We start from the raw sequence: 25484 nt of genomic DNA on the forward strand, positions 1-25484 counted from the left end.
ATATTGATGTGCTTATTATACCTTTCAATATAAAAAAGTCCATCTTCAAGGCCTACAGTTTTATTACTGTGGGAGAAAGCTACAATAGGGTAGGTAGGTGGTTATTTTTTATAAACTATATTCTTAGCTGAAAATATTACATCTGCAGCTAATAAATCCTCTGTAAAGCTTTCTGTGTCTAATATTAATATAACAATATTTATATTACAGTTTGGATGTCTTAAATCACAACACACCCACACAAAATAGCCCTGCAACACAGATTGATTCTTGCTTATGGGAAACCTGAGCCTGAAAAAGAAAGCTACCTAGTGAATAGGTAAGAGGACCAAATCTGAAATCCATCATTTACTAGGCAAGCAAGAGAAATATTGTCTTTGAAAAAAGAATAGATAAAAAGCTCTAGTGCAAATTCCAGCTTTAGGGAATCTACAGCCAATAAATGAAAAATATTAGACAGTATTTCACATGAACAGAAGAGCAATATTTAAATGAAGTTACTCTCTTGAATGACCAGAAAAGAATGATTAACACTATATGGTTTTTCTGGTAATTCTTGTTTACAAATTTATTTATAGAAATTTGTTTATTCATTGCAGAGATCAATTTCAGGTTTGTATAAATACTTGCTAAAAATGAGAGTTTCATGTTTAGTTTGCTTTACAGTACTATGACTATCCTTATGAATTGTTAATCAGACTGTTAGTAGTATCAATGACTTCAAAAAGTAATAAACACTATCTTTCTTCGGCCCATCAGTCCTATGGAGTATCGAATGATTATTGATGAGACTAAATGATTTATGTATTCATACTAATCAGGCACAGATTAAACTTGTCATGCCTTATCAGGGAATGAAACGCCCATCAGTAGTGAATTACAAGTTTTTCATAACCTGTACAAGAAAGCAGTAGTTGTATATTGGGCCCCTCAAAAGAGCAACACACGTTGTTCTGGGCCTATAATCTCATGGTTTTCTTCAACACAACAGTCTGACCTTTTTCTCTACTGATTTAACTTGTAGAAAACTCTAACTTATATCTTCTTTATTTTCGGTGGAGTGTGGCATATTCTGTGGTACCTGGTATACCAATTCATTTGGAAGGCTCAGTCCTGGCATCCCCTTAGGTGTATCGTAGAGCATGTGTGTGGCTGGTAATGAACTATCTGCCCTAGAAAGAAGTTTATTATAAGTTCCCACTAATGGAGGAGCTTGAGTCCCTGAAGCTTTGAAGGTCGATACAGAAGCAATGCTTGGAGGAGGTGCAGGATGCCCTGACATATCCATCACTATTGGTATCGCATATTCTGGTCCAGTAACTGGGAGTGGTTCAGCGTAGGCATGATATATTTCTTGTTCTGAGGTGTTACAAGAATCCGTATCTGCATAACTTGCTTCCTTTCCTTCTTCACGTTTAAAAGTTGACTTTTGATGAAGTGTGCCAACAATTCCTCCTACAAGTGGTTGTGCATACTCTGTTGAAGAGAGTCAAAAGTGAATTTCTAAACCTCTCAATACACAGAAAAAAGCCACTACAAGATTTGCAGCATAAGATGACAAGCCTAATCACAAGGCACACCTTAAAAAGATAATCTCAGTAGTAGATGGGGATGACATTGAATCTGTACCTCAACCAAAATGATATGTGTGTCATCCTTTAACTTTGAAATGAATCAGAAACTGTGGTACTGATTTTTAATAAAACTTTTAATAACCTCAAGAATGCCTATAGGGACCATACAGTATTTTCTTTTATAAACCCACCACCACAATACAATAAATCAGACTGATACTTTTATCTACATGTAGTCCCTGGTTTAGGACTGGTTGCTTAGCAACCACTCAAAGTTCCAATGGACTTCCTACTTATGACCCAGATTTGAAGTTCCAACAGCTATCCCAACTCATGGTCACATGATTGCACTTCAGGCACTGGACAACTGGCTCACATTTATGGTCAATGCAGCTTCCTGTAGTCGTGCATCCATGATTTATTATTTTTTTTCTGTTGGAATTATTTTTGTTGTGGCATTTACTTCTGATTTCTGGCAAACAAAAAAAAAAACCCCACACATTGCGGATAAAGGATTTGCTTAACAACTGTCACATTTATTTTATGACAGCTGCAAAAAATGGAGTAAAATCAGGTGAAGTCACAAGATGACCCACTTAACAACTGGCAACTTACAACCTTAATGATGGGCTCAATTAATTGTAGTCAAGGGCTACCTATACTTCAATTTTTAAAGGTTTGCTTATTGAAGAAGTTAGCAAACAATAATTCTGTATAAAAAGTACACAAATATACTACATATTTTATTTGCCATTTAAAATATTTTTGGCGCGTTTAAATGGTTACTAAGTTGAAACTTTATTAGATGAGAAGAAATATTTATTAGATTTATTTGCCACTCATCTGAACTCCATGCTAATTACCTAAAAATTGTTGCCACATTAAAAAAAACAAAACTGGCTACCTCTAAAGAAAGGCTGGCTTTCCAAGCTTTCTCCAAGATGAAAAGCCATGATACGACAGTAATTTCAAGTATGCTCTAAATCAAGTATTTTCTTTCATAAATCTGAAATTCTGTGGGAAAACTATAGCATGTTTGCTAATCCATTTAATTTGAATGTAGATGCCATCTTTCTTTTGAAATAGGCAGCATTTGTTGAAATAAATGTAAACTGGGGAAGATGTACCTGCTGATTGACTTTGTAACACAGTAGTAACGTCTCTGGATCTAAGGCAATTAATTTCACTGCTGTTATAATGAACAGATGATTCTTCATGGTCTGCAGATTTAGCAGGAAAGAATTGCTTCATTCCTTTCCACCAACCTGCAATAAGACATTAAAAAGGACTTATAAGATATATTTATGAATCAAGCTATTTAAAACTCCATCATAAGTACTCAACTATAATAACACCTTTCTATGCTAATCTAACAATTTTGTAATAGCAGGCTTCTACACATATTGTGAAATCATTTAAATCCTACAAAAATCCACAGCGGTTATCACTGGGATTCTATGCTCAGTTTAATTCTTTTCCTCCTTTATCAAGGCAGCTATTTGTTTATTTATTTGATTTTTATCTTTTTATTATTTTATAAGAAACTCAAGGCAGTGAGCATACCTAATACTCCTTCCTCCTCCTATCTTCCTCACAATTACAATCCTGTGAGGTGTTGCTATAGTTTAAACCAAGGATATCCAACCTTGGAACTTTAAAGACTCGGGGACTTCCAACTTCCAGAATTCCCCAGCCAACAGAAGAATGGATGGAGAAAGCGATGGAGCTGGAAGAAGTGCAAAATTCAGTATTAATTAAAGAACATATCTATCTTTGTTTCTATTTGGAAACAGCTTCTGAATCTTGTGCTTGAGACAGAAAAAAATGAACTCTTGACTGGATTTCCCTGATCAATATAGTTTGTTCCTATAGAAATAGCTAATACTTGCTAACTTGCTGAGCTGGTGAGTAAGAAGCTGAGTAATTCTATTCTGTACTTTATTGTGCTGAAAAAAAAAGTTAGCCAATGCTTTTTCTTCCTTCCTGTACCAACACCTTTGTCCCCCCCACCCTTCTATCCCTCTGCCATTTTCCTATCATCTTTGTTTTAATCTGCATTTTATATCATTAAAAGTTTGACGCCACATGACCCCTGGGCTACATGGAAGTATCTGCCTTGGTCCACCCTTTTATCCTGCTCCACAAGGAAAGCAATGTTAGGGATGGGGAAAAAATCAACGATGCCATTTGAAATGTTTTGTAAAGTACTCAAGTGCCTGTCCCATTCTAAATATTAACTGAAATACTGTAAATCAGAAACACATATTTGAACCTCAAAACATTACAACAAAGTTTGCATCTAAAGTTACCTGCACGGTCCCAATAAGGTATATCATATGTTCCTTCTGACTTTCTTTTTCTGAAAATGATGTCAAATAAAGAATATATATATATAATTAGTATTAACTTATTTAGGATAGAGTTAAGAGTATCACTGTTTGAAATATGACTTAAAATATGGGAGGCAAGTCAAAAAAAAGCATAGCAATTAAAGTATTGAAGCGGGAAAAACGATGGATAGATAATTTCTTTTTTTGTTCTGATTTGCTTTTCTTTTTCTCTTGTTTAGGTAGGTGACATGACTAGAAGTTAGGTAGGATACAAAGAAAATGTTTTTCAATAAAGGGTGATATGATTAAAAGTTAGAATACAATAGAAATAAGGAAGAATATTAGTGTATACAGTTTTATATAATAAAATAAAAGCAATAACGAGAAAATATGGAATAATTGAATAATGACAGACTGTAACTTAATATAAATGTGTATTATTATTAGATATAAGTTGATTGAATGTAATAACTATGATTAATTTTACTAGTTTTATATAATAAAATAAAAGCAGTAACGAGAAAATATCAAATAATTGAATAATGACAGACTGTAACTTAATATAAATGTGTATTATTATTAGATATAAGTTGATTGAATGTAATAACTATGATTAATTTTACTAGTTTTATTTCTACTAGAATGCATGATACCCAGGTGGCACACTGTTCACGCATTGATATGTTTGTAAAAAAAAAAAAAAAAAAAAAAAACCTAAAAAAAATATGACTTAAAATATTTGGCTGTAATATAACAAAAAGATTGCTTTCTTTGTGTTGTAAACTATTAACATAAATAGCAGCAATGTTGTTTACTAAAGTATGCCATTCAACCACTAAATGTATTGTTAAATACAAATCTTCTGTAGTCAATTACCATTAATTCATGCCCTTGGTAAATTTTCATCCTTTCCAACAGGAGATGAAGGCAATACACAAATCAATTTATCACCACAATTGGCCTGAACTCTACGGCTAAGGTAGACTTGAACCTTGGTGCCTCCAGGCCTAATCTAAATGTTTCTAAAAGTTATTCTTAGCTGAAGTTATTTAAGAAAAAAATAATACTGCAACAAAAGGATTGTTATTATTTGAAGAGGATTATTTGAATTCATGGGGTTTTTTAATAAATCTTTTTAATTTTTCCAATTTCATCTTTACATAGTCACTGTGCATTCTTAGCAATCTTCCTCTGTTGTGAGCCTGCAACTCTTCAGATATTAATCACACAACTGTACCTAAGAATTCTTAAACCTGCAGCCACAATATATCATGAGTACTATCTAGAGATGTGTGCTCTTGAACAGAAAAAATGCAACTTCCCTGATCTGGTTCACCAGCATTCATTAACAGACACCATAACCTCTACCAGAGTAGAGTAGGTGAAAATAAATGTTAGCACCATTCTATATAAAGCTTATAGCTTTATGTTCCACCAAACCTTCCCAAATAGGTGCTGTTCCACTATAATTTTTGAGTATATTGTACATGCTGTACAAAGTTGGTATGACACAGTCCTTTAGAAGCACTTATATAATAACTTGGTTACCTGTTTCTCCAGTGCCAGGAGCAAACTAAGATCAAGATGAGAGTGGTACAAACCATGACCAACACGGGTACTAGAACAGCTATCAATGCTACATCTGAAAACCATTAAGATATAGAATATGTTAAGTTCATAAATGCATTAAAAAACAAACTTGATACATTCCCTTTTATCTAGGTAAATACTGAAGAGTACCAAAATATGTATTATTAATGCTAATGCATTATTTTACTATGCTATTTTTTAGGTATCAGTACCTTTTGTAACACTCGGTGTTACTGTAGTATTCTTGATCTTAGGAGCAAATGTTGTTTTACTGGTCTGCAATGGAAAATCTTTGTTACTCCTGGGCGGTGGAGCCAATGTTGCTCTTGGAGACCGAACTTAAAACCAAAGCAAAATCTTAAATAAATTATTTGGCTTTTTAAATAATAATAATAATAATAATCCCATTTTACTTATATAAATATCCAGTAATAATGCATATAGCATCCATAATATTTGGAGATATTTTCTTAAGACTGTCATGAAGTATAACTGCTAAGAGCTTTGCAGTGTACAAAACAGTTGACTTCTAATTTAGCAATTTTGTATGCAAAATCTGCATGTCCTGTTGGCTACAGAAATATATATTAATTAATCATTGCTAGTGAATGAATTTCAGTGGGTTTAAAATAAAGTGAACCACAAAAAGGCACTATTAATGCTAGGCAATTAATAGTGGTGCAATGCTTTTTTTTTTTTTTAGATATCAGTACCTTTGGTTACACTTGGAGTTAACATAGTGTTCTTGACCTCAGGGGTGAAGGTTGTTTTATCAATCTGCAAAGAAAAGTCATTGTTGCTCCTGGGTGGTGGAGGTAATGATGGTCTTGGAGCCCGAACTTAAATAAAAGCAAAATCTTGAGATGACGTCATTAATTTAAAATGTAACAGGTATCTTTGTTTTATATCATTTTACTTTTTCTCAAAATATCTGATAAAGAGTGCCAGCGACTAATGTGAATAATTCTCACTATTCTCCTAATATGTAAGATACGAATGTCCAGGACCAATCGGTAACCCAATGAAAATGAAACAAATATATGAGCATATTGACATAATGGAACACGGGACTTACCGTAACAGCTGCTTCCCCTCTCTTGAATATGCAGGATCACTATTTTAATGCTCACTGGGAACAAGCAGCTTTCACCCAGTTTTAGTATGCTCCAGCAAAAAATGAGACAAGAAATCAAACTTTTTAAGCTAATCCCTATCAATAATAGAAGTTGAGAGATACTCTCTCTGACATAGAAAAAAGGAGAGGGGTCTCTGGATCAGAGGGGGAGAGGAGGGGAGGGGAAGAGAGCAGGCAGAGCCCTCCAGGACTGTTCCAGATTCAGTTGCAGAAGTACTTTTCTCAACAGATGGAAGAATAGCTACTTATCCTGATTAAGACTCTGCCCTAACTGATTCCTCAAATATAAATTGATTGATTGATTTATAAAGTTTAAATGGTTGCTCATCTCACAAAGTGTGACTCTGGGCAGAACATAACCCTGGTCCTGCTCTTGCTAGAAATCCAAAAGCACAGCCAATGTTGTTTCTGGTTTATACCTCGGTCTGAATCCCAACTGAAAGGGATCCAGATAATCCGCTTCATTCAAGGTCCTCTGAAGCTGATGTGGAGCACCTTCATAACCATCTTCCCCCAAAAGGGGAGATTAGATACTAGACAAAAAATGCCAGTATAGGGAGTCCAGCGATACAGAATCAAGATGGCTTCTTGAGAAAAATCAAGGCTTGTTGACTAATCGCAACAAGCAATTTTTATTCCTTCCACAGTCTTTAGATCAGGGCTGAGTATTTGAACTAAATAAGAAAAAAAAAATCTTCAGTATGTTAGGGGCTGGATTAGCTACTCTTTTTCTGACAAAAGTTAAGTAGACCAGCAAAGACCAGGCAACTAGGCAGCATGGGTTGGAACTGTGTGCTGGTTGTGAGGGTTAAAATCATGTTCCTACCTCCTGAATGAAGGACAGTAACAATGCACATAGGATGGCCTCCTCTTCCTCGATTAGAAAATTGTACATTTTATAAGGGATATAACAAATGCCACTTGACTTACCAATATTAAATTGACATCCCAGCAATTCTACTTTCATTGCAAGTTTTTGATGCCATTTCAAAGGGTTTATTCTAACAAAGCGAGCGATAATGGGTGGAATGAAATTATTGCGAACTTCCTGATAATAGCCTGTGTTGCCTTGAAATACCTTTAAAAAAAAGATCATATAATGTGTAATAAAGATTTGCCATGTGATTCCATTTTCTTTTTTAAAGTGTTTCATTTTCAAATTCAAAAGAAAATTATGATTATCTCTTACGACTTTGACAAATTATTTCATAGCAGGCATTCAGTTCTCAAAGCACTGATGAAATATTCATTAATGCAAATTCAATGAAGCAATCATTAAAAACCAGTAATGTTTAAAGTGCTTAAATTTTATATTATGCAGGCTAAAGCTTGCAAGAGCAGAAATAAAGAAACTGAGACTAGACAGGATTATTATATAAACACTGTGCAGATGTTCTCAAGATTCAAGGCTGAGAAAAAGACAACAAAAAGTTGATTATCAGAGAAAAAGATATAGGGTTTAAAACCTCAAGGTGATATATAAATATGGCTAGATTTGATCATATTGATCATTGTTTAATAACAACAGCTTTCACAGCTCCAGTAAGGCAATTCATCTGAGCTGTTCTTGAATGTTCTGCTGTTAACTTTACGGGATTCTCTGTCCAAATGTACAGAAAGATTAACTGCCACACCTAATACGGTCGCACTACATCAGAAACCCATAATAGGTACCATTATTTAAGTAACATTATCTGACTCAGACCCGATTAATTCTTGAATGTCTAGAAATGCTCTGTATTGCAAATTTTTAAAAATCCTGGAGAAAGGCAACGGCAAAGCACTTCCATTCTGAAGCCAAAAACACTGTATGGAGATGTCCATGAAGTCATCAAGAATCAAGCTAAGTTCAGATTTCTCTTTTAACTATTCTTCAACTGACTCAAATCTTAGAAATTGCTAGATAATCAGATAAACACATTTAAACGTTATTACTGTGAAAGTTATAATGATCACTTACCATTATCAAGTTTAATGTAGCAAAGTTTAAATATATTCCCTTCTTCCCCTTTTTTTAAAGCTACCAAGCCCAGAAGAGGGCAGTCAAAAATTAGAATTAATATCTGTATCTGATTTTTTTTCTGACCTTAATATCACCAAGATAGAAATTAAGATTTCTAACAAAACTCATTAATATCTCTCGTTTTCATAACACAGGTTTAGGTAACGTTTGACCTCTCAGGTATTGATCTGCAACTCTTATTAGCTTTGTTAGCATGGCCAGTGTAACAGACATTGGGAATTGAAATCAAGCAACAGGCAACACTTGTCAATAGACAATTGCTCTGTGGAGATATGAAAATTATGGCAAAAGTGTGATCCACTGCAAAAGTTTTCTGGAATAAGGATGTCCATGTGCAAAATCCATGTTGGCTGCCTTTGCCACTAAAATATTGTAGTGGGAAAGATACATTACACTTCCAAAACTGATTTTGTCAACTCTTTCGACATTTTACACAGTAAGAATAAGGCAGAGCTGAAGAAACCTACTAGACCTGCATAAATTCTTCAAAAGAGGTGATTCAGATCCCTTTGAGAATATACACAGAGCCTGCCTTTTTATCATTAAACCAGCTGCATCTTTTTCATGTTTGTGCAGCTGCCTCATAGAGTGTTCCATGTGTCCTGTATGCAGACATTTTGCTTCTTTTAAAAGGATTTCATCAAGCCTAAATATTACTAAATATTAGTTACAAAAAATAACTAATATTCTTTGATACCGATATTGAATCACCCAATTCCCAAAAAAATTTAGAGTCCTATCCTGCCATTTCTCTCCTACTATGCCTGCCTTTTGGAATGCAGTATGTGATTTCTGTGGGTAATCTTCCCTCAATCCAAGATTAAGTGCATAAAATACTTTTTTATTTTTCTATACCTTGACACAGGGACTGAAAGGATTAGTACCATCTATGCTTCAAATGAAACAAAATGTGTTCAATTTCAGAATTTACAAATAATTATAATTTTCCAATAAATATATTTCAATCTATAGTCAGCGAATATAAGCACCTTCATATTAAAGGGTGGATCTAAAACGGTTTTTCAATATAATTTCAAAAACACACAATGATTTCCTGTGATATATTAATCTCACCTTATCTCTCTCAACACCAGGTTCTCTGTATACTGTCCACTTCTGTCCTTCGTTGCTATACAGAATCCTATAAGCAGAGACATAATAATGGTACTCTGCTAAGGTGCTGCCAGTTGTAATGATACCTGTGAATCAGAAGGTCCCCTTTATAATAAACAAATATAAAATATAAATGTGTATGTATTATGTATATGTGTGTGTTTAGATAAAGAGACAGACAGACAGACAGACAGAGAGACTGACTGACTGACTGACTCTGGGACATTCTAAGCATATCCTCTATACAGTAGAAAAAACGGTCTTGCTCCTAATTCATAAGTCATATTATACTGTAAACCAGCCTCAAAATAATACATAACTGTGTATGGAACCTTTCTGATTTTATCCAGAAAGAATGAGGAGAAGTGAAACAAGGATGCATTTTAGCACAATTGCTTTTTAACATACCAGTATATATCAACTCTCTGATTAAAATCTTTCAGAGAGTTGTTATCCGTAAACTGGACTCAACTGGATTCAAATTACATTCCAGCAGCAATCAAACTGTTTATGGCTAAAACAGTTGCCCAAATATTATATGGGATACAATTTGGCTCTAGAGAGGTAGACTCTTAGCTGTAACCTCCTATGGCTGATGGATTTTATCTTTATTACTTTTTAAGGGATGCTATTTCTTATATTCATATTCCAAGGGTCCAAATGTTTTCATCAAATCATACAATTGTGCAAAATGTTTAAATTATTCATGATAATGAATTTCTGCACCCAAATTATTTCTCTTTTCCTCCTGTCAAGGCCAGTCAAAGACCTAAATGATGACATTTGATTTGATATGGTTGGCTATGTTAAATTTTATAAATTGATACTGCATCTAGCATTCTCTCTTACTTTCTCTCAAATTCTATTTTATTGTTGTTGTTGTTGTTGTTGTTGTTGTTGTTGTTGTTGTTATTATTATTATTATTATTATTATTATTATTATTAATCTGGCATAAACCAGTGCAAGTGGTTCCAGTGGTATTCGGCACACTGGGTGCTGTGCCGTAAGCACTTAAAAACAATTGGCGCTTTCAAGATCACCACTGGTCAGCTGCAAAAAGCCACCTTATTGGGATCTGCTCGCATAATCCGCCAATACATCACGCAGTCCTAAACGCTTGGGAAGTGTTCGACTAGTGATTTGGGATACGAAATCCAGCATGGTTATCTCGTTTGCTGTGTATATTGTCATTTTTGTGTATTATAATAATAATAATAATTTATTGTCTTCCATTAAATAAATATTTTCTACTTACTTACCTGTTATTCGCTGTTCTTTGTTTAGATCTATTTGCAACCATTGATACTCATCATTAGTAAAAGCTGCCCAAGAGTGTCCAGGCCTTTTCAACCTGGCTCTTTCTGGCTTCCAAGTGCTTGGTTGACCCAGATGCTCAGGCCATTCTAAAAATGAGGATGCATTAATTTGTGAATCAGCAATTACTCCAGATTCCATTCCAAGTGTCCCATAACAACCTAAACACAGGCAGAAACAAAAAGAGCAATCAGTAGATTAAGGGAATTTGGCAACTGTATTGTGTCTACACTTGAATATTCAACATAGAACAAGAGACATATGCAGTGCATTCAGAAAGTATTCACTCCCTTCACTTTTGTCAATTTTGTTATACTGCAGCCGGATTCTACAGTTGTTGAAATCTATTTCTTGTCATTAATCTACACATAGTACTCCATTATGACAAAGTGAAAACATAATTTTAGAAATGTCTGTAAATTTATTAAAAAGAAAAAAATGAAATATCACATTGACGTAAATATTCAGAACCTTTGCAACAACACGTAAAATTTTGTTCTGGTACTTTCCATTTCTATTGATTGTTGCTGACATGTTTCTATACTTTGGAGTCCCACCTATGATAAATTAAATTGATTGGACATGATTTGGATAGGCACATGCCTCTCTATAGAAGGCATAACAACTGACAATGCATACTGTAATATGTAAAAGCCATGAGGTCAAAGGAACTGCCTGCAGACAAGAGACAAGATTATTGCAAGGAACAGATCTGGGAAAGCCTATAATAAAATTTCTGCTGCACTGAAGGTTCCTAAGAGCACAATGGCCTCCATAATTTATAAATGGAAGAAGTTTGGGACAACTAGGACTCTTCCAAGAGCTGGTCACCTGGTCAAACTGAGCAATTGGGGGACAAGGACCTTAGTAAGAGAAGTGACCAAGAACCCGATGGTCATTCTGACTGCGCTCCAGAGATCCTGTGTGGAGATGGGATAGAGTTTCAGAAGGACAACCATCACTGCAGCCCTTCACCAATCTGAACTTTATGGCAGAGTGCCTAGACAGAAGCCTCTCCTCAGTGCAAAACACATGAAAGCCCACTTGGAGTTTGCAAAAAAAGCACCTGAAGGTTTATCAGACTGTGAAAGACAAGGTTTTCTGGTCTAATGCAACCAAGATTGAACTGCTTGGCCTCAATTCTAAATGTTACGTCTAGAGGAAACCAGGCACCGCTCGTCACCTGCCTAATACCATCCCAACAGAGAAGCATGGTAGTGGCAGCATCATGCTGTTGGGGTGTTTTTCAGCAGCAGTGACAGGAAGACTGGTCAGGGTTGAGGGAAAGCTGAATGGAGCAAAGTACAGGGATATCCTCAATGAAAACCTGTTCCGCAGTGCTTAGGACCTCAGACTGGGCCGAAGGTTCACTTTCCAACATGACAATGATTCTAAGCACACAGCTACATTTTTTTTTACATGCTTTCGAACTGCTAGTAGGCAGAAGCTGGGACAAGTAATGGGAGCTCACCCCATTACGCAGCCCTAGGAATTCGAACCATTGAACTGTCAACCTTTCAATTTATTATTTATTTATTAGTTCAATTTATATGCCACCCTTCTCCGGAGACTCAGGGTGGCTTACAATGCGTTAAGCAATAGCCTTCATACTTTTGTATATACCTGCTTAGAAGGGCTTGCCCCCCCCCCCAAAGCGGTGTTCTTTTTTATACAAAGTCATCTTATTGCCCCCACAATCCGGGTTCTCATTTTACCTACCTCGAAAGGATGGAAGGCTGAGTCAACCTTGAGCCTGGTGAGATTTGAACTTGCAGTAATTGCAGGCAGCTGGTGCTATTTAACAGCACTTTAGTCTGCTGCACCACCAAGGCTCTTGACAAGCTCAGCATCTTAGCAATTTGAGCTACCAATGAAAGACTTAGGAGAGAAAAAAAAACAAAATGAAGAAGAAATACAGGGCTGAATAAAGTCTGGATCTCATTAAACACCAAGAGACATGAAGGCTTACCACTGGTTTTAAAAGTGAAGAGACCTGAAGACAGAGGACCTCTGTGTAAAAAAGAAATCACAAATCTGCATTTTACTATCAACATATTTAAAGTTTTTCCTTGATTTCTGTCTATATGTTTATTAAAATACTCAAAAATACACCATTTTTGCAATATACCATTTTTCATGATTATTAGAAGATTATTATTTTCTAAATAATTATTATTTAGATGATGATGATGATGTTGATTAAAGATCCATACACTAAGTCTTCACATTCAAAATAATACAAGGAACAGCAGACATCTAGACAGATCGCCACTTTAAAAAATGTGGATACTCAGATTAGCCCACTTCCCATTGAGACCAACAGTTTAGCAAGCTTCTCAGTGAAAAACTATTTTACTTGTGTACGTTCTTGAAGTCAAAACACTGGGCAACATTTAATAACATGTGAAGGCTAAAAAAAGATGTAGATTCCTTGCAATCCATAATGCAAAAATATTTCTAATAGACACTTCACTTCTCTGAAACATACTAAATTTCTTCCATGTTTTATTTCTATTTCTTAAAAATACTGTCCTCCTTAAAAAGATGTTAAGATGCTTCATAACTCATTGTTTTAAGAATTAAACATATTTACTAGTCAACATTTTAGACAACTAGCCATACTCTATTAATCAATTCCATGAAAAACATATTCTGATACTATTTTAAAACTTTGAACAAGGCCTTTTAGTCTGTACTTTATAGTAATTTGTAAAAATATTTAAAATACTGATCTGCGTTTAATATTTCAGAACTTAAATTTATATGCACATCAAATTCTAACAATACTGAAATGCAATGATTTTTAATAAAACATATACTTACACTTTTGATGTCACATTGTTAGCCAGAGAGCTTTCATAATATGGAATACCTTTGCTGATTACAACATTAATTTGACCTCCAAGGATGTTGGATACCACTCCTGCGTGTACACCAGCCATGCAGAGGGAAGATGACTTGGAAAGAAGATGGATTTGAAATCATGAATTAATTCACAATATTTCAACCATTTTTGGTAAAGTACTATTAACATGCAGTCAGTGTTCAGACTGTGATACTGTGAAGTTGATGATTTCTGGCAAACTGGTTTATTCTGATTCCTATAATATGCACTGATTTTTTATGTGATTTGTATTTTGATTTTAAATATTGTTAGCCATCCAGAGCCATTATGGTGAAATGGATGATTATATAAATTGACTAAATAATCTAAAAATCACAATGAATGTTACTTACATCTCTATAGCCATGAGGTATAGTCCCATAAATTTCAGCAAAAGGAAGCACACACCCAGCTGGACAATATTTGCTATGGAGAAAAAGACAGGTATTTTTATAATGTGTAACCAGTATATTCTGTGCTGAAATTCTTAACCATTAATAAACTTGATTAAACAAGTATAATCATTCAAACAAATCAAGTCTGGAGATTCAAGAGGAAGACATATGTTCACAAAAAAGTACTGTTCAAAAATAAACTACAGTGCTGTGACTTTGCAAATAACTGGTCTGAAAATATTTTGAACACAAAATTGGGAAATAAGTCTTATTATTTAATGATATATGAATGACAAGACAAATAAATAATATGTACTGTAAAACAAATAAATCAATTAGTAAAAAGTATTTCTGGGAAGAATTATACATTGTAAAAGCATTTAATAACAACATTCATTCTGACTATTGCAAACAGAGTTTATAAACTAATATTTATTGTTATGACTTAAGAGCTATGTTATATTACACTAAGAATGGTACTATAAACCTCAGTTTCTACTTTAAGATGACTTAGAACAGTTAATATGTTAACAGTGCAATCCTTTCAGATCAGTAGATAGAGGACTGCAGTCAAAATCTTTGTTTAGAATTTTAGAGTTTGTAAATTTTTGATTTTTTAAAATCATAATGAACCATAGTAATAATAAATCTTGATCTTAACCATAACAAACTGAAGTACTTAAGTACTACTTCTGAAACAGATATTTAGTAGTGGGAAATAGTATGGAACAATTCATGCTAAACATATCAATAAAACATACACAAAAATGTCCCAGTGCATTGAATAAAATTATTTTCAATCAACTATATGTCATAGAATTGTAGTCAAAAGTCTATTCACATATGCACATAACTGTTTTTTCTCCCTATGAAATATTTTGTTCGAATAAGAGAAAAAGTAGCTAGTTATCTGATCCTAGTTTATTGTTAGAATATTTAAAAAAAACAAATTTACCTGAATTCTGGCTCAGAAAAGTGACTTGCAGTATCTAAACATGTTATTAAATCTAGGAAAAATTATAGCAAAAGAAAAATTATGAAATAGCAAAATATTTTAAACAGTGAAGTGTTTTAAAAATCCATATTGAAAACTAGTGAATCATTAGTCATTTTAATGCATCATACTTACTTTGATTTCTACTGAATAAATTATGATCTCAAGGAACTACTGCTATTCTTTCTTAGCTATAATGAGCTACATGCCATGGATTAGGAATTAGACACATTATTTCTATCAGCTGAAATAACTCTCTGTTGATTAATTCCAAAACAGATCTAGCAGAACCAAGAGATGTTTCAACAAAAAAGCTAAAAAGTGGAGCAGCAGAAGTAATACATAGGATAAGCTGAGTTATATTTCGCCCAAATATAGTTGATATGGCAGTTGAGAGGAGTCTGTAATTATTACCAGCACACTAATGCAATAGAAACTCCACATAATTATTCTTATCCGTGAAATCTTTTGTGATTAGGTTTCATGTCGGTACAAATAACAAAGTCAGAGCTTATGTCATGATGCCATGAAGCATTTTTATTAATTTTGGTCACTGTGGTTCTCCAGTGACTTGAAGTGAATTTCAGCCATTTGGTTGTTAATTTGGAACTCTAGATATGAAAACTAAAGACAATTACTAACCAATACATCAGTGAGAAAATGCTTAGAGCTGTGCTATTATTGGCGTAGTCCAAAAGACGTTAACTGAATTTCAAATGATTTGTAAATTAGTTTAGATTTCAAGCAATAATGATCTCTCTGCAACTAGAGAACTGGGAAAAAATAGGGAAAGCTGACTGAAGAGTAGAAAAATATGCTATTCCCACAGATTTTTCCTAAGGAATGCTATCCTCAACCCTAACCTTCAAAAAATGTGTTTCTATTCCTTGCTGTAATAAAACACTTAGCATCAAGCCATAAACTCTATGACTATTTGGCCAGGAATGTGTATTGTTGCTACAAAATGGAACGATTTCTTTTAATCACCTTGAATTAATGTATCCTAGTCATATTTTTTGTGTATTTTAAGCTTAATATCTTTAGATCATCCTGTCTAGATATGGTTTTATAAATGTCTTTGCTTAATTCTTTACACATCATTTATCAGAAACTGGGTAACAGGAAGTGACCTATTATGGTAAGATTATATAATTATTAAACCGAAATAGATGTGTAGTCTGCTAAAATATTGCTAAATTAGATACTATACCTGGTTTATCAGTTGTTGAATATGAAGCCAGAAACCCATGTCCATAAAAATGAACGTCACTCATGAATTGTACTGTAATTTCATTACTCTTTGATTCATTTAATTTGTCCACCCGAAGGCCCAAACCACAGTATTTGCCTAGAATAGATACAATAGACTTAACACATATGTGAATGTAGTATTTACATGTCTCACCATTTAGTAGACCTATATGTACACTATATCTACCTATATCTACACTAAATATAACAGCTGCACAGGTTGAACAATAATAAAATACAAAATGAATAAGATGTTTCCCCTTTTCTCTCAAGGCAGGCTTTTGAGAATCTCTCAGAAATTCAGAGGTACCAAAGACATAGAGAGATATAGTTTTTTTCAACATTTCCAAGCCTGTTGAGTTTTTATTTAGTAATAGTGGTTTATTTATGACTTAAACATTTTATCAAATACATTGTTTAGTCTTTCCAAGGACTGATTTCCTAACCTGGGAACCCTTTCTAAGCTGGGGAGAGAAATAGAGTGTGTATTTGTATCATTAATTTTAATAAGAGTTCTATGAATTTATTCTGAAGAACTTGTCATAATGAAACTTCCTATAAAAGGAAATGAAATATATTTTTAGTGCAGTGTCATTATAGCTCTCCTTAAGATTCAGCACAGTTATCTCCAAGAATCAGTTTTACTTTTAACTTCCCTTACTTAAATCATAATATATGCTAAAGATGTACACTATCTGCCAAAACAGCAAGTTATTACCAATGACTTTTATTTCGAAACTTCAAGAAACAAGTGCTGTTAATTTTAGTGTGCTTAAGATTTCAAAACAAGATAAGAAAAGCATGTAAAGAATGGCTTATGAAAATCATTCTTTTGCTTGGGGTTCTTTCCAAATACCAAATTTAGTCTCATTCTATTCACTTTTTGGCCATTTATCATACTGCTGGACAGGCAGATGGATAAAATCTATGCTCCCTTCTATTATTTCTTTCTTAACATTCCATTGAGTTAGGAATTCATTTTTAGAAGACTAAGATATTTTATGTAATCATAGTAGAATAAGCTGTACGAAAAGAGAACAAAAGTAGAGAATTATTTGGGCCAGTAAATCAGGATTGAAAGATCTTTGCCATCTAAAGAACTAAAGTTTTGCTTTTGTTTTAGAGAAAATTACTTCTCATATAACACTGAAGAATCATAAACTTGCTATATATATTTTATGACAGATACTTTATACCAAGTAATAGTGCTGTACTCAATACATATATGTCTTTTTAAATGCCTTTTACTGAACTAAACAATCAATATAATAATTAAAAGTGCAGAATGTATAAATGAAAATAAAATATAAGTGAGCAAAAAAGAAACTTCAGGGAATCTGTCATTTTAAAAACAAATATAAATATGTTAAACTTTCATTTGTACAAGGCTAATTAGGAAAAAGGACAATGTAGCAAAGAAATATTACAATAAACTTATTTCTTTGTCCAGGGCTTTTCAAAACTTCTTCAACTCTGTGTTATCACAAAATCAAGTAACATTTTGCTTTGCTTATAGTCAAATTATTCAAAGAAATTGGGCACAAAAAAAGGAAATATTTTTCTATTGTTAAGTATATATAAACGTATAGTAATACTAGAGTGAAAATACGATCTTACCTATTTCTGTTCTTGTAGGTCCAATTCCATTATAAATCCTCACATAATTAAAATGACAAGAATCTGAATCATCAATATCAAAATCCCCAAATTTGAGCTGAACTCTCTGTTCAGGCTTTACTCGAATTTCCCATTCACACACTGTGCTATTGGGATAGGCATGTGGATAATTAATTGATGTAAATGTTCCACTTTCAGGACCTAAGACAGTATATCCACATCCATCACCTGCAAAACAAAAATTCATCAGTAAAGCTGCTTTCTCACACGTAGAAGAATATGTATCTGTTCTTCAAGGGTAGACTACAAAATAAATATATGTTGGTGTTTCATAATTATAGATTTAGTTATAACCTTTTGGATCTAGCTACACATCCTAAAGGGACACGGTGGCTCAGTGGCTAAGACGCTGAGCTTGTCAATCGAAAGGTCAGCAGTTTAGCAGTTCGAATCCCTAGTGCCACGTAACAGGGTGAGCTCCTGTTACTTGTCCCAGCTTCTGCCAACCTAGCAGTTTGAAAGCATGTAAAAAATGCAAGTAGAAAAATAGGGACCACCTTTGGTTGGAAGGTAATAGCGTTCCGTGCGCCTTTGGCATTTAGTCATGTTGGTCACATGACCACAGACATGTCTTCGGACAGCGCTGGCTCTTCGGCTTTGAAACTGAGATGAGCACCATCCCCTAGAGTCAGGAACCACTAGCACGGTATATGCAAGGGGAACCTTTACCTTTACCTTTACACATCCTAAATTTAATCTTGATTTTCTTTATTAATGTGAAATCAGCACCCTACAATGAGAAATATCTTCTGACAGATTTTATATATGCATATAATTAAAATAAAATCAATGTTATAGTAACTTTGATCATCACAGCCCACATTAGAAGGCAGACTTACTAAAAGCTCTTTAGAAAAAAAATCAGAATTCCTTGGAGTCTAAACACCAACTGCTTTTAAGCAGGCCTTGAACAAACAGTGCTTTAGAAGGTTTCAGCTCTCTCTGTTATGATAATGGATAGCGAAAGGTTATGTGCTTGTTAGGAATATATCTGAGGGGAAAAGATTGAGAAAGGGGCAACTGTAATGTCTAAAATTTCCCCCTTTTACTATTTTAGAATCCTTTTTTATCTGAATTGTGTATTCGTTGAATAGAAAATCACAATCAGAAATATGGTTCCATATTCATGAATAGTTTTTCTTGACCACCTGTTATAATTCAGTTCTTTATAACACAATGTACATCACAGTAAATAATATGAACAAGTAATTATGGCAAAGATACATAGCACTGGGACTGATATGAATAAGCAGGTTGCACCTCCGCTACTGAGAAGAACCATATGTCAAGTTTCATGACAGGGGAATTTAAAACTCTCATTCTCTAAGAATGTATAAAATACCAGTCAACCATAACTTTGATTTTACTTTCATCAAAAACCTATTAAATATTTTTTTAAAATTAAATTTCTAAAAAAAGGGACTGTTTATATTGTTTTATTAAGTCTGAGCTCTTTGCATAAAGAAGTTTACTCTTAATGCAAAACAGATGAGGGAACAACATAGATATCCCTCATTCACTACCATGGACTTTAAAACATTATTTGCAAATGTGTTTGAATAAAAAGTACATACAGTATAATCTTTCCCCATATTCAAGCAAACAATTTGAAATCTACATAATGTTTGAGAGCATAAATCAATTGTGGCCTCTCCTGCTTCGTTCCACTATCTTACAAATAGCACTGAGGGATAACAGGAGTTACAGTTAGAGATTGCTACAAGTTTCCACCCTTATTTTATATGATACCCTGCATACTGTATTCCATATTACCGGAGGTTTAGAACTTACGGAAATATTAAATATTCAACAGAACAATGTATTTGTCATGAAACTAACCAAGATCCAAAAAAGGGGATAAGAAAAAGCAGAACCAGAAGTCAGGAGGTGGTATTATTTGGCTGCTGTATTGCCCTAGCACACTCACTGCGTTGTTATTTGCCAACTTTTGCAAATACCTTGGGCATGTTTTGAATACTAAGTACTTCAGAATCTGCATGTACTTCTATATTAAAACATATTTTATCCCAGAAGTAAAAATAATTAGTTTTGTTTTTGAAATTTATAAAGCCTGACCCAGCTTACTAAATTAATCACTAATTTATTTAAGCATTAATATGTTTTGGAAGGAACTAATATATTTGTATATATATTATGTGTCTTGGAACATATAAAAAGAATGGAAGTTAAATATATTTATACTCAGCAAGGTTTATGATTAATTTGTTTAATTTGTGTAATTGGTATTTTATTAGATCTAGTGACTCAAGTTATCTAACAAGTTTTGTATTCACAAGTGAAACACTTCTTTAAATCCAGAACATGCATCCAAATTCCATATTTTGGAGAGTGTACCTAACTGTCTGTCTATACACTGTGTTCTCAGATTTTCTGGGCACATCATTTGCGTTGGAATAATGATAGAAGATAGAAAGATAGGTAAATAAGTAGAATAGACTAGTCTAGACTAGACTAGACTAGACTAGACTAGACTAGACTAGAATAGAATTTTTTATTGGCCAAGTGTGATTGGACACACAAGGAATTTGTCTTGGTGCATATGCTCTCAGTGTACATAAAAGAAAAGATATGTTCATCAAGAATCGTAAGGTACAACACTTAATGATAGTCATAGGGTGCAAACAAGCAATCAGGAAACAGTCAATATCAATATAAATCATAAGGATACAAACAACAAAGTTACAGTCATACAGTCATAAGTGGAAGGAGACGGGTGATGGGAATGATGAGAAATTAATAGTAGTGCAGATTTAGTAAATAGTTTGACAGTGTTGAGGGAATTATTTGTTTAGCAGTGATGGCGTTCGGGGAAAAAACTGTTTGTGTCTAATTGTTCTGATGTGCAGTGCTCTTTAGCGTCGTTTTGAGGGTAGGAGTTGAAAGAGTTTTTGTCCAGGATGTGAGGGGTCTGTAAATATTTTCACAGCCCTCTTTTTGACTCGTGCAGTATACAGGTCCTCAATGGAAGGCAGATTGGTAGCAATTGTTTTTTCTGCAGTTCTAATTATCCTCTAAAGTCTGTGTCTGTCTTGTTGGGTTGCAGAACCAAACCATAGATAGAACCAAACCATAGGCCGGGAGGGTGTGCCCAAGCGGGAAGACCCTCCTCAAGTGAGCAGGTGGGCTCGGCCAAAGCGCACTAAAGGTGCATGCAGGGTGGGCATCCACTTGCTTGAGGGTCTCCTCGCTCGTGTGCACCCACCATAGCCAGCCAGGGGATCGCGAGAGGAGAAGGAGGGTCACCTGAAAGGAAGCCTCCACTACGGTTCATGCTCGTTCCTCAACCAGCCTGGATTTCCAAAAAGAAGAAAGAAAAGGAGTAGCGAAGAGCCCCAAGGAGAGATTGCTGGGCTTTCTGAGAGAGTGAGAAGAGACACAGGCACAGATACAGAGAGAGAGAGAGAGAGAGAGAGAGAGAGAGAAAGGGGGGAGAGAGAGAGACAGAGAGATACAGAGGCGGGAGAGGAGGGGGAAAGAGAGACAGAGGGGGAGAGACAGAGATACAAAGAGAGGCAGGAAGGGAGAGAGATACAGAGAGAGGGGGGAGATAGGGAGAGGGGAAGAGACAGAAAGATAGGGATAGGAGGAGAGAGGTGGAGATACAGAGAGAGAGGAGAGAGACATAGATACGGGAAGAGCGGGGAGAGAGACATAGAGACACACACAGAGAGATGCAGAGAAAGGAGAGGGGGACAGAGATACAGAGAGAGGGGGAGATAAAGAGGGAGAGGGGGAGAGAGACATAGAGAGATACAGAGAGAGGAGGAGAGGTAGAGGAGGAGAGAGACATAGAGAGATACAGATGGAGGGGGGGAGAGAGAGAGACATAAATACAGAAAGAGAGAGAGAGGGGCGTGCCGGGGGGAGTCATGTGACTGGAGAGGAGTGAGTGACGTCGAGTTGGCCACGCCCACCCAGGTTTTGTGGCTCCCCGTGGGTTTTTTTTTTTTGTGTGTGTGGGAAACGGATCCAAATGGGTCTTTGAGTGTTTAAGGTTGCAAACCTCTGGTCTAGGTTGAACTGTGGAATCCTTGGCGATCTCTGAGTTTGTTTGCAGATGTTTCATTACCCAACTAGGAACATAATCAGTGAAACTAAATGTGGGAGCTTGGTCCCCGTTTTTATATATATTTAGTAGCTTCAAATAATATAAAACATTAGTATCCTACAAATTCACCACTATATTCAAATATAGAAATGCTAATCATTTATATAATCAGTTGTCTGTGCACATTCAAAGCTTTTGTGTAAAACCTGGCTATATTATCTGTAATGAGGTTTTTCTTATTTGATGGGACAAAATTAGAAAAGATATTGAGAGACACCTGGGACATATAAGAACAAAGAAAAACAAATCTTTTTCAGGTATCATTATACAACAGCATAGTAGAATAGGGAGAATGGATTCCATTTAACTATAACCACAAGACCAAGTTTCTTTATAGATGTTCCCATATAAAAGGGCTGAAGGCAAGCTATTGTATAGTAGCTGACTCTGAAGGTAAACTTTGTTGAAATGGAAGGATCTGTAGTCAATGAAATTAGCTGCTTTCCACAAAGGTAATTAAACCATGATTGGCTAGATTTTGGCATGAAGCCTCTCTCAGGTATTTAATATTATCCTTTGATAATTCTCTTAGTTTGACTATATTTAAGGAAATGTAGGAAATCAAGGAAGATAGTTGAATCTATCACAGAACTAATTTTCAAGTTATTGTGGAAAATCTGAATTTATGCAAAGTTATTTATCCCTACAATAATGCAAGGCAAAATAGACTACGCATATTGAAAATTGCCATTCTACAGTAGGCTAAATAGTTATAACACTGCAGTAGATATAACAAAACAGAATGTTGACTTTAGAATCCATCATATATTTTATCATTAAAACCTAAACAGATGAACAAAACATTTTTGTGAAAAACAAATTCTGCATTGTAAACACTTTTGTGAATATGCAATGGCTGTACTCTGAAATGGATCCAGGCCCAAATGGCACAGAACGTGAATTTTTTAACTGACTTGAGATAGAGCTGCAGTTTCTGAATGTCCCTGATCCTGATTCCAAACCCTTTGTAGTCTCTTCCTTTTGACAAGTTTGGAAGTTTAGTATGCCGGTAGTGCCATATGTCAAAGTGCAAAAAAGAAGTTTAAAAACATTTGGCACATACCTAAGAAAACAACTTCACAAGGAAGGAAAATAAGGTATCTTACATTCAGAGATCAAACCGCATTCCTCAACTCAAAGTAAGCTAACAGTTAGTTGCCCTAATTGCAGTCTGTGAAATGAATGATAAATCTAGGGATGCTTTGGTAAGGTGAAGAGAAGGACAGATTTTCTGGCATCTCATTCTGATTGAAAGGAGAGCAGCCTTTTTTTTCTTTTAAAATCCACACTCTCTTCCAAATGATCCTCCTCTTTGTTTTTCCAACTCTTGATTCTTTAATTCTATCCCATCATTTAACATTTAGTAATCCTTCCCTTTCAAGTCTTTTACTTTACATTGTTTAAATATATAGTATTTAAAGACAAAAGTTTTTTTTTAAGTGCACACAATATTTGCGAGCAGTGTCTCTGCTTCTGCCCTTATTTGGCCTCACTGACAGATGTAATTGTATGTTAAGTAGTGCTAAAGTATTACAAAAATTATGGATAGAGAGCGAGGTTCATTCACTTAAGCAATGCTGCTGTAGAAGTAGACTCCTCATACAGATACTATTTCCAAAATATTGTATAATTTGAAAACCTCACCATTTCTAAAAAAATTAAAGCATTTCAACTAAAATTTATGTTTATTTATATGCTTACCATATTAGTAAACCTCTAGGGTCAGAGATTTATAGACTCAACAGAGTGACCCTAAGTAGTTTATGAAGTCCAGCAACACGAATCAAAAATAAGCCTATTAAACAATACAGTTCCAAATAATCCATTTCCAAATGCACACACCTTTCCTTCATCATATAGCATAAATGTTCTCATTATTCCTAAACATCAAACTGGACTGCAGTTTGCAAAACAGACAAACTTATTGGCTGGCATCATGCCATCATTGGTTCTTGAATGTAACCCATTCTGCCTACTTTCCCAAAACTAGGGGAAACTTTTGAAACTGGGCTAGCTACTAGTCTTCAAAACACTTAGGTCTTTGCTGCAATTAATTAATAGGAGATGTCCTGGAATTGACAGCATATTTTTTCTCAACACTATAGGTTTTTCTTTTGTTTTGTTTTGTTTGCGATCCGTGGCACACTCAATTTTTTTTTTTTTTTACAACTTCGTTTTAAAAAAGAAAAATAAAGAAAAAGCAAGCACTTCTTCCAGGCGCACATTCAGCTTTAATCAACGAAGATGCAAGGAGAGCTGCCTGAGATGAGACTTTTTTGGGGGGAGTGAAAAGTTGCGAAAACTCCCTGGGCTTTCTGGGCAGAGAGAGAGAGAACAAAAAACGGTACCCCGGACTACAAAACCCTCATTGCGTTTTACTACAGATTGCAACGTAAATTGCAGGAACTCAAAAACTGGGTTTCGGGTGAAAACAGCCATTCTACGTTTCTTTACTATATTCCAAACGGTGAGACTGGGAAAGGGGCGTTGAAAAGTTTGCAGAACTTTTCAGTACGGGATGGCAGAAGCTCGCCGCAGATGTTACAGAATTGGGTTTTTATGGGAGGAGCATCTCTGGATTTGACTGCCCCACCTTTCCCCTCCCCTCCCTTTCCCCCTTTCCCCACGTATTAATGACATCCGAGGCGAAGGGAGAGAGGGCGATGCTCCTCCGGGCGAGCGTTCAAGGCACAATGGCGGGAAGGCTTTTCCTGCCCCCGCCACCGGGTCTCTCTCTCTCTCTCTCTCCACCTACCTTTCTGAGCAACCGCGTCCCGTCTGAGCAGCAGGAGCAACAGCAGGGAGAGCGCCGCAAGCCGGGTCCCCGGGGGGACGAGGAGGAGGAGGCGCTCGCGGCCGCTCACCATTTCCCGCCTCTCCTGCGCAGCAGCCGGTTGTCCGAAGGCATCCCGAGCCGAACGACTGCGCGTCTCCGGCGGCCGCTCGTGGATCCGGCCACCGCCCCCTCCCCTTCCTCTCCCCCCACCCACCGCTGGCTCCCGCCGCCCCCCGGTAGCCTCAACCACTTCCGGGTCTGTCAGGCTGCCCCGCTACCAGCGGCAGCCGCCCCTCCT

At 35.4% G+C, this 25484-nt stretch overlaps 1 protein-coding gene across 1 annotated transcript; it reads right to left on the bottom strand.

The window, feature by feature from the left end:
- Positions 1–1003: 1003 nt before the first annotated feature.
- DCBLD2 (discoidin, CUB and LCCL domain containing 2) lies at positions 1004–25277 on the bottom strand. The gene is made up of 16 exons (XM_070943790.1): positions 25166–25277; positions 18222–18449; positions 16564–16701; positions 15315–15366; positions 14318–14390; positions 13904–14037; positions 13050–13090; positions 11026–11241; positions 9727–9851; positions 7560–7707; positions 6208–6333; positions 5707–5832; positions 5453–5546; positions 3884–3933; positions 2702–2839; positions 1004–1476 (listed from the first exon to the last, which is right to left on the bottom strand). Exons 1-16 carry the CDS (start codon positions 25275–25277, stop codon positions 1031–1033), a joined length of 2247 nt encoding a protein of 748 aa, XP_070799891.1. The 3' UTR covers positions 1004–1030.
- Positions 25278–25484: the final 207 nt, after the last annotated feature.

Source organism: Pituophis catenifer, unplaced genomic scaffold (genome assembly GCF_029215685.1).
Source record: "Pituophis catenifer annectens isolate HBS135680 unplaced genomic scaffold, rPitCat1.0.hap2 SCAF_4, whole genome shotgun sequence".
Classification (NCBI taxonomy): domain Eukaryota; kingdom Metazoa; phylum Chordata; class Lepidosauria; order Squamata; family Colubridae; genus Pituophis; species Pituophis catenifer.

Bases quoted from the DNA above. Each gene is read 5' to 3' on its own strand.
- DCBLD2 (XM_070943790.1), bottom strand. From the start codon at position 25,277: ATGGTGAGCGGCCGCGAGCGCCTCCTCCTCCTCGTCCCCCCGGGGACC. The intron at 5,833-6,207 runs GTACTGATATCT...TTTGGTTTTAAG, and splicing joins AACTCCAAGTGTAACCAAAG to TTCGGTCTCCAAGAGCAACA. The intron at 2,840-3,883 runs GTAACTTTAGAT...GTCTTATTGCAG, and splicing joins ACCTTATTGGGACCGTGCAG to GTTGGTGGAAAGGAATGAAG.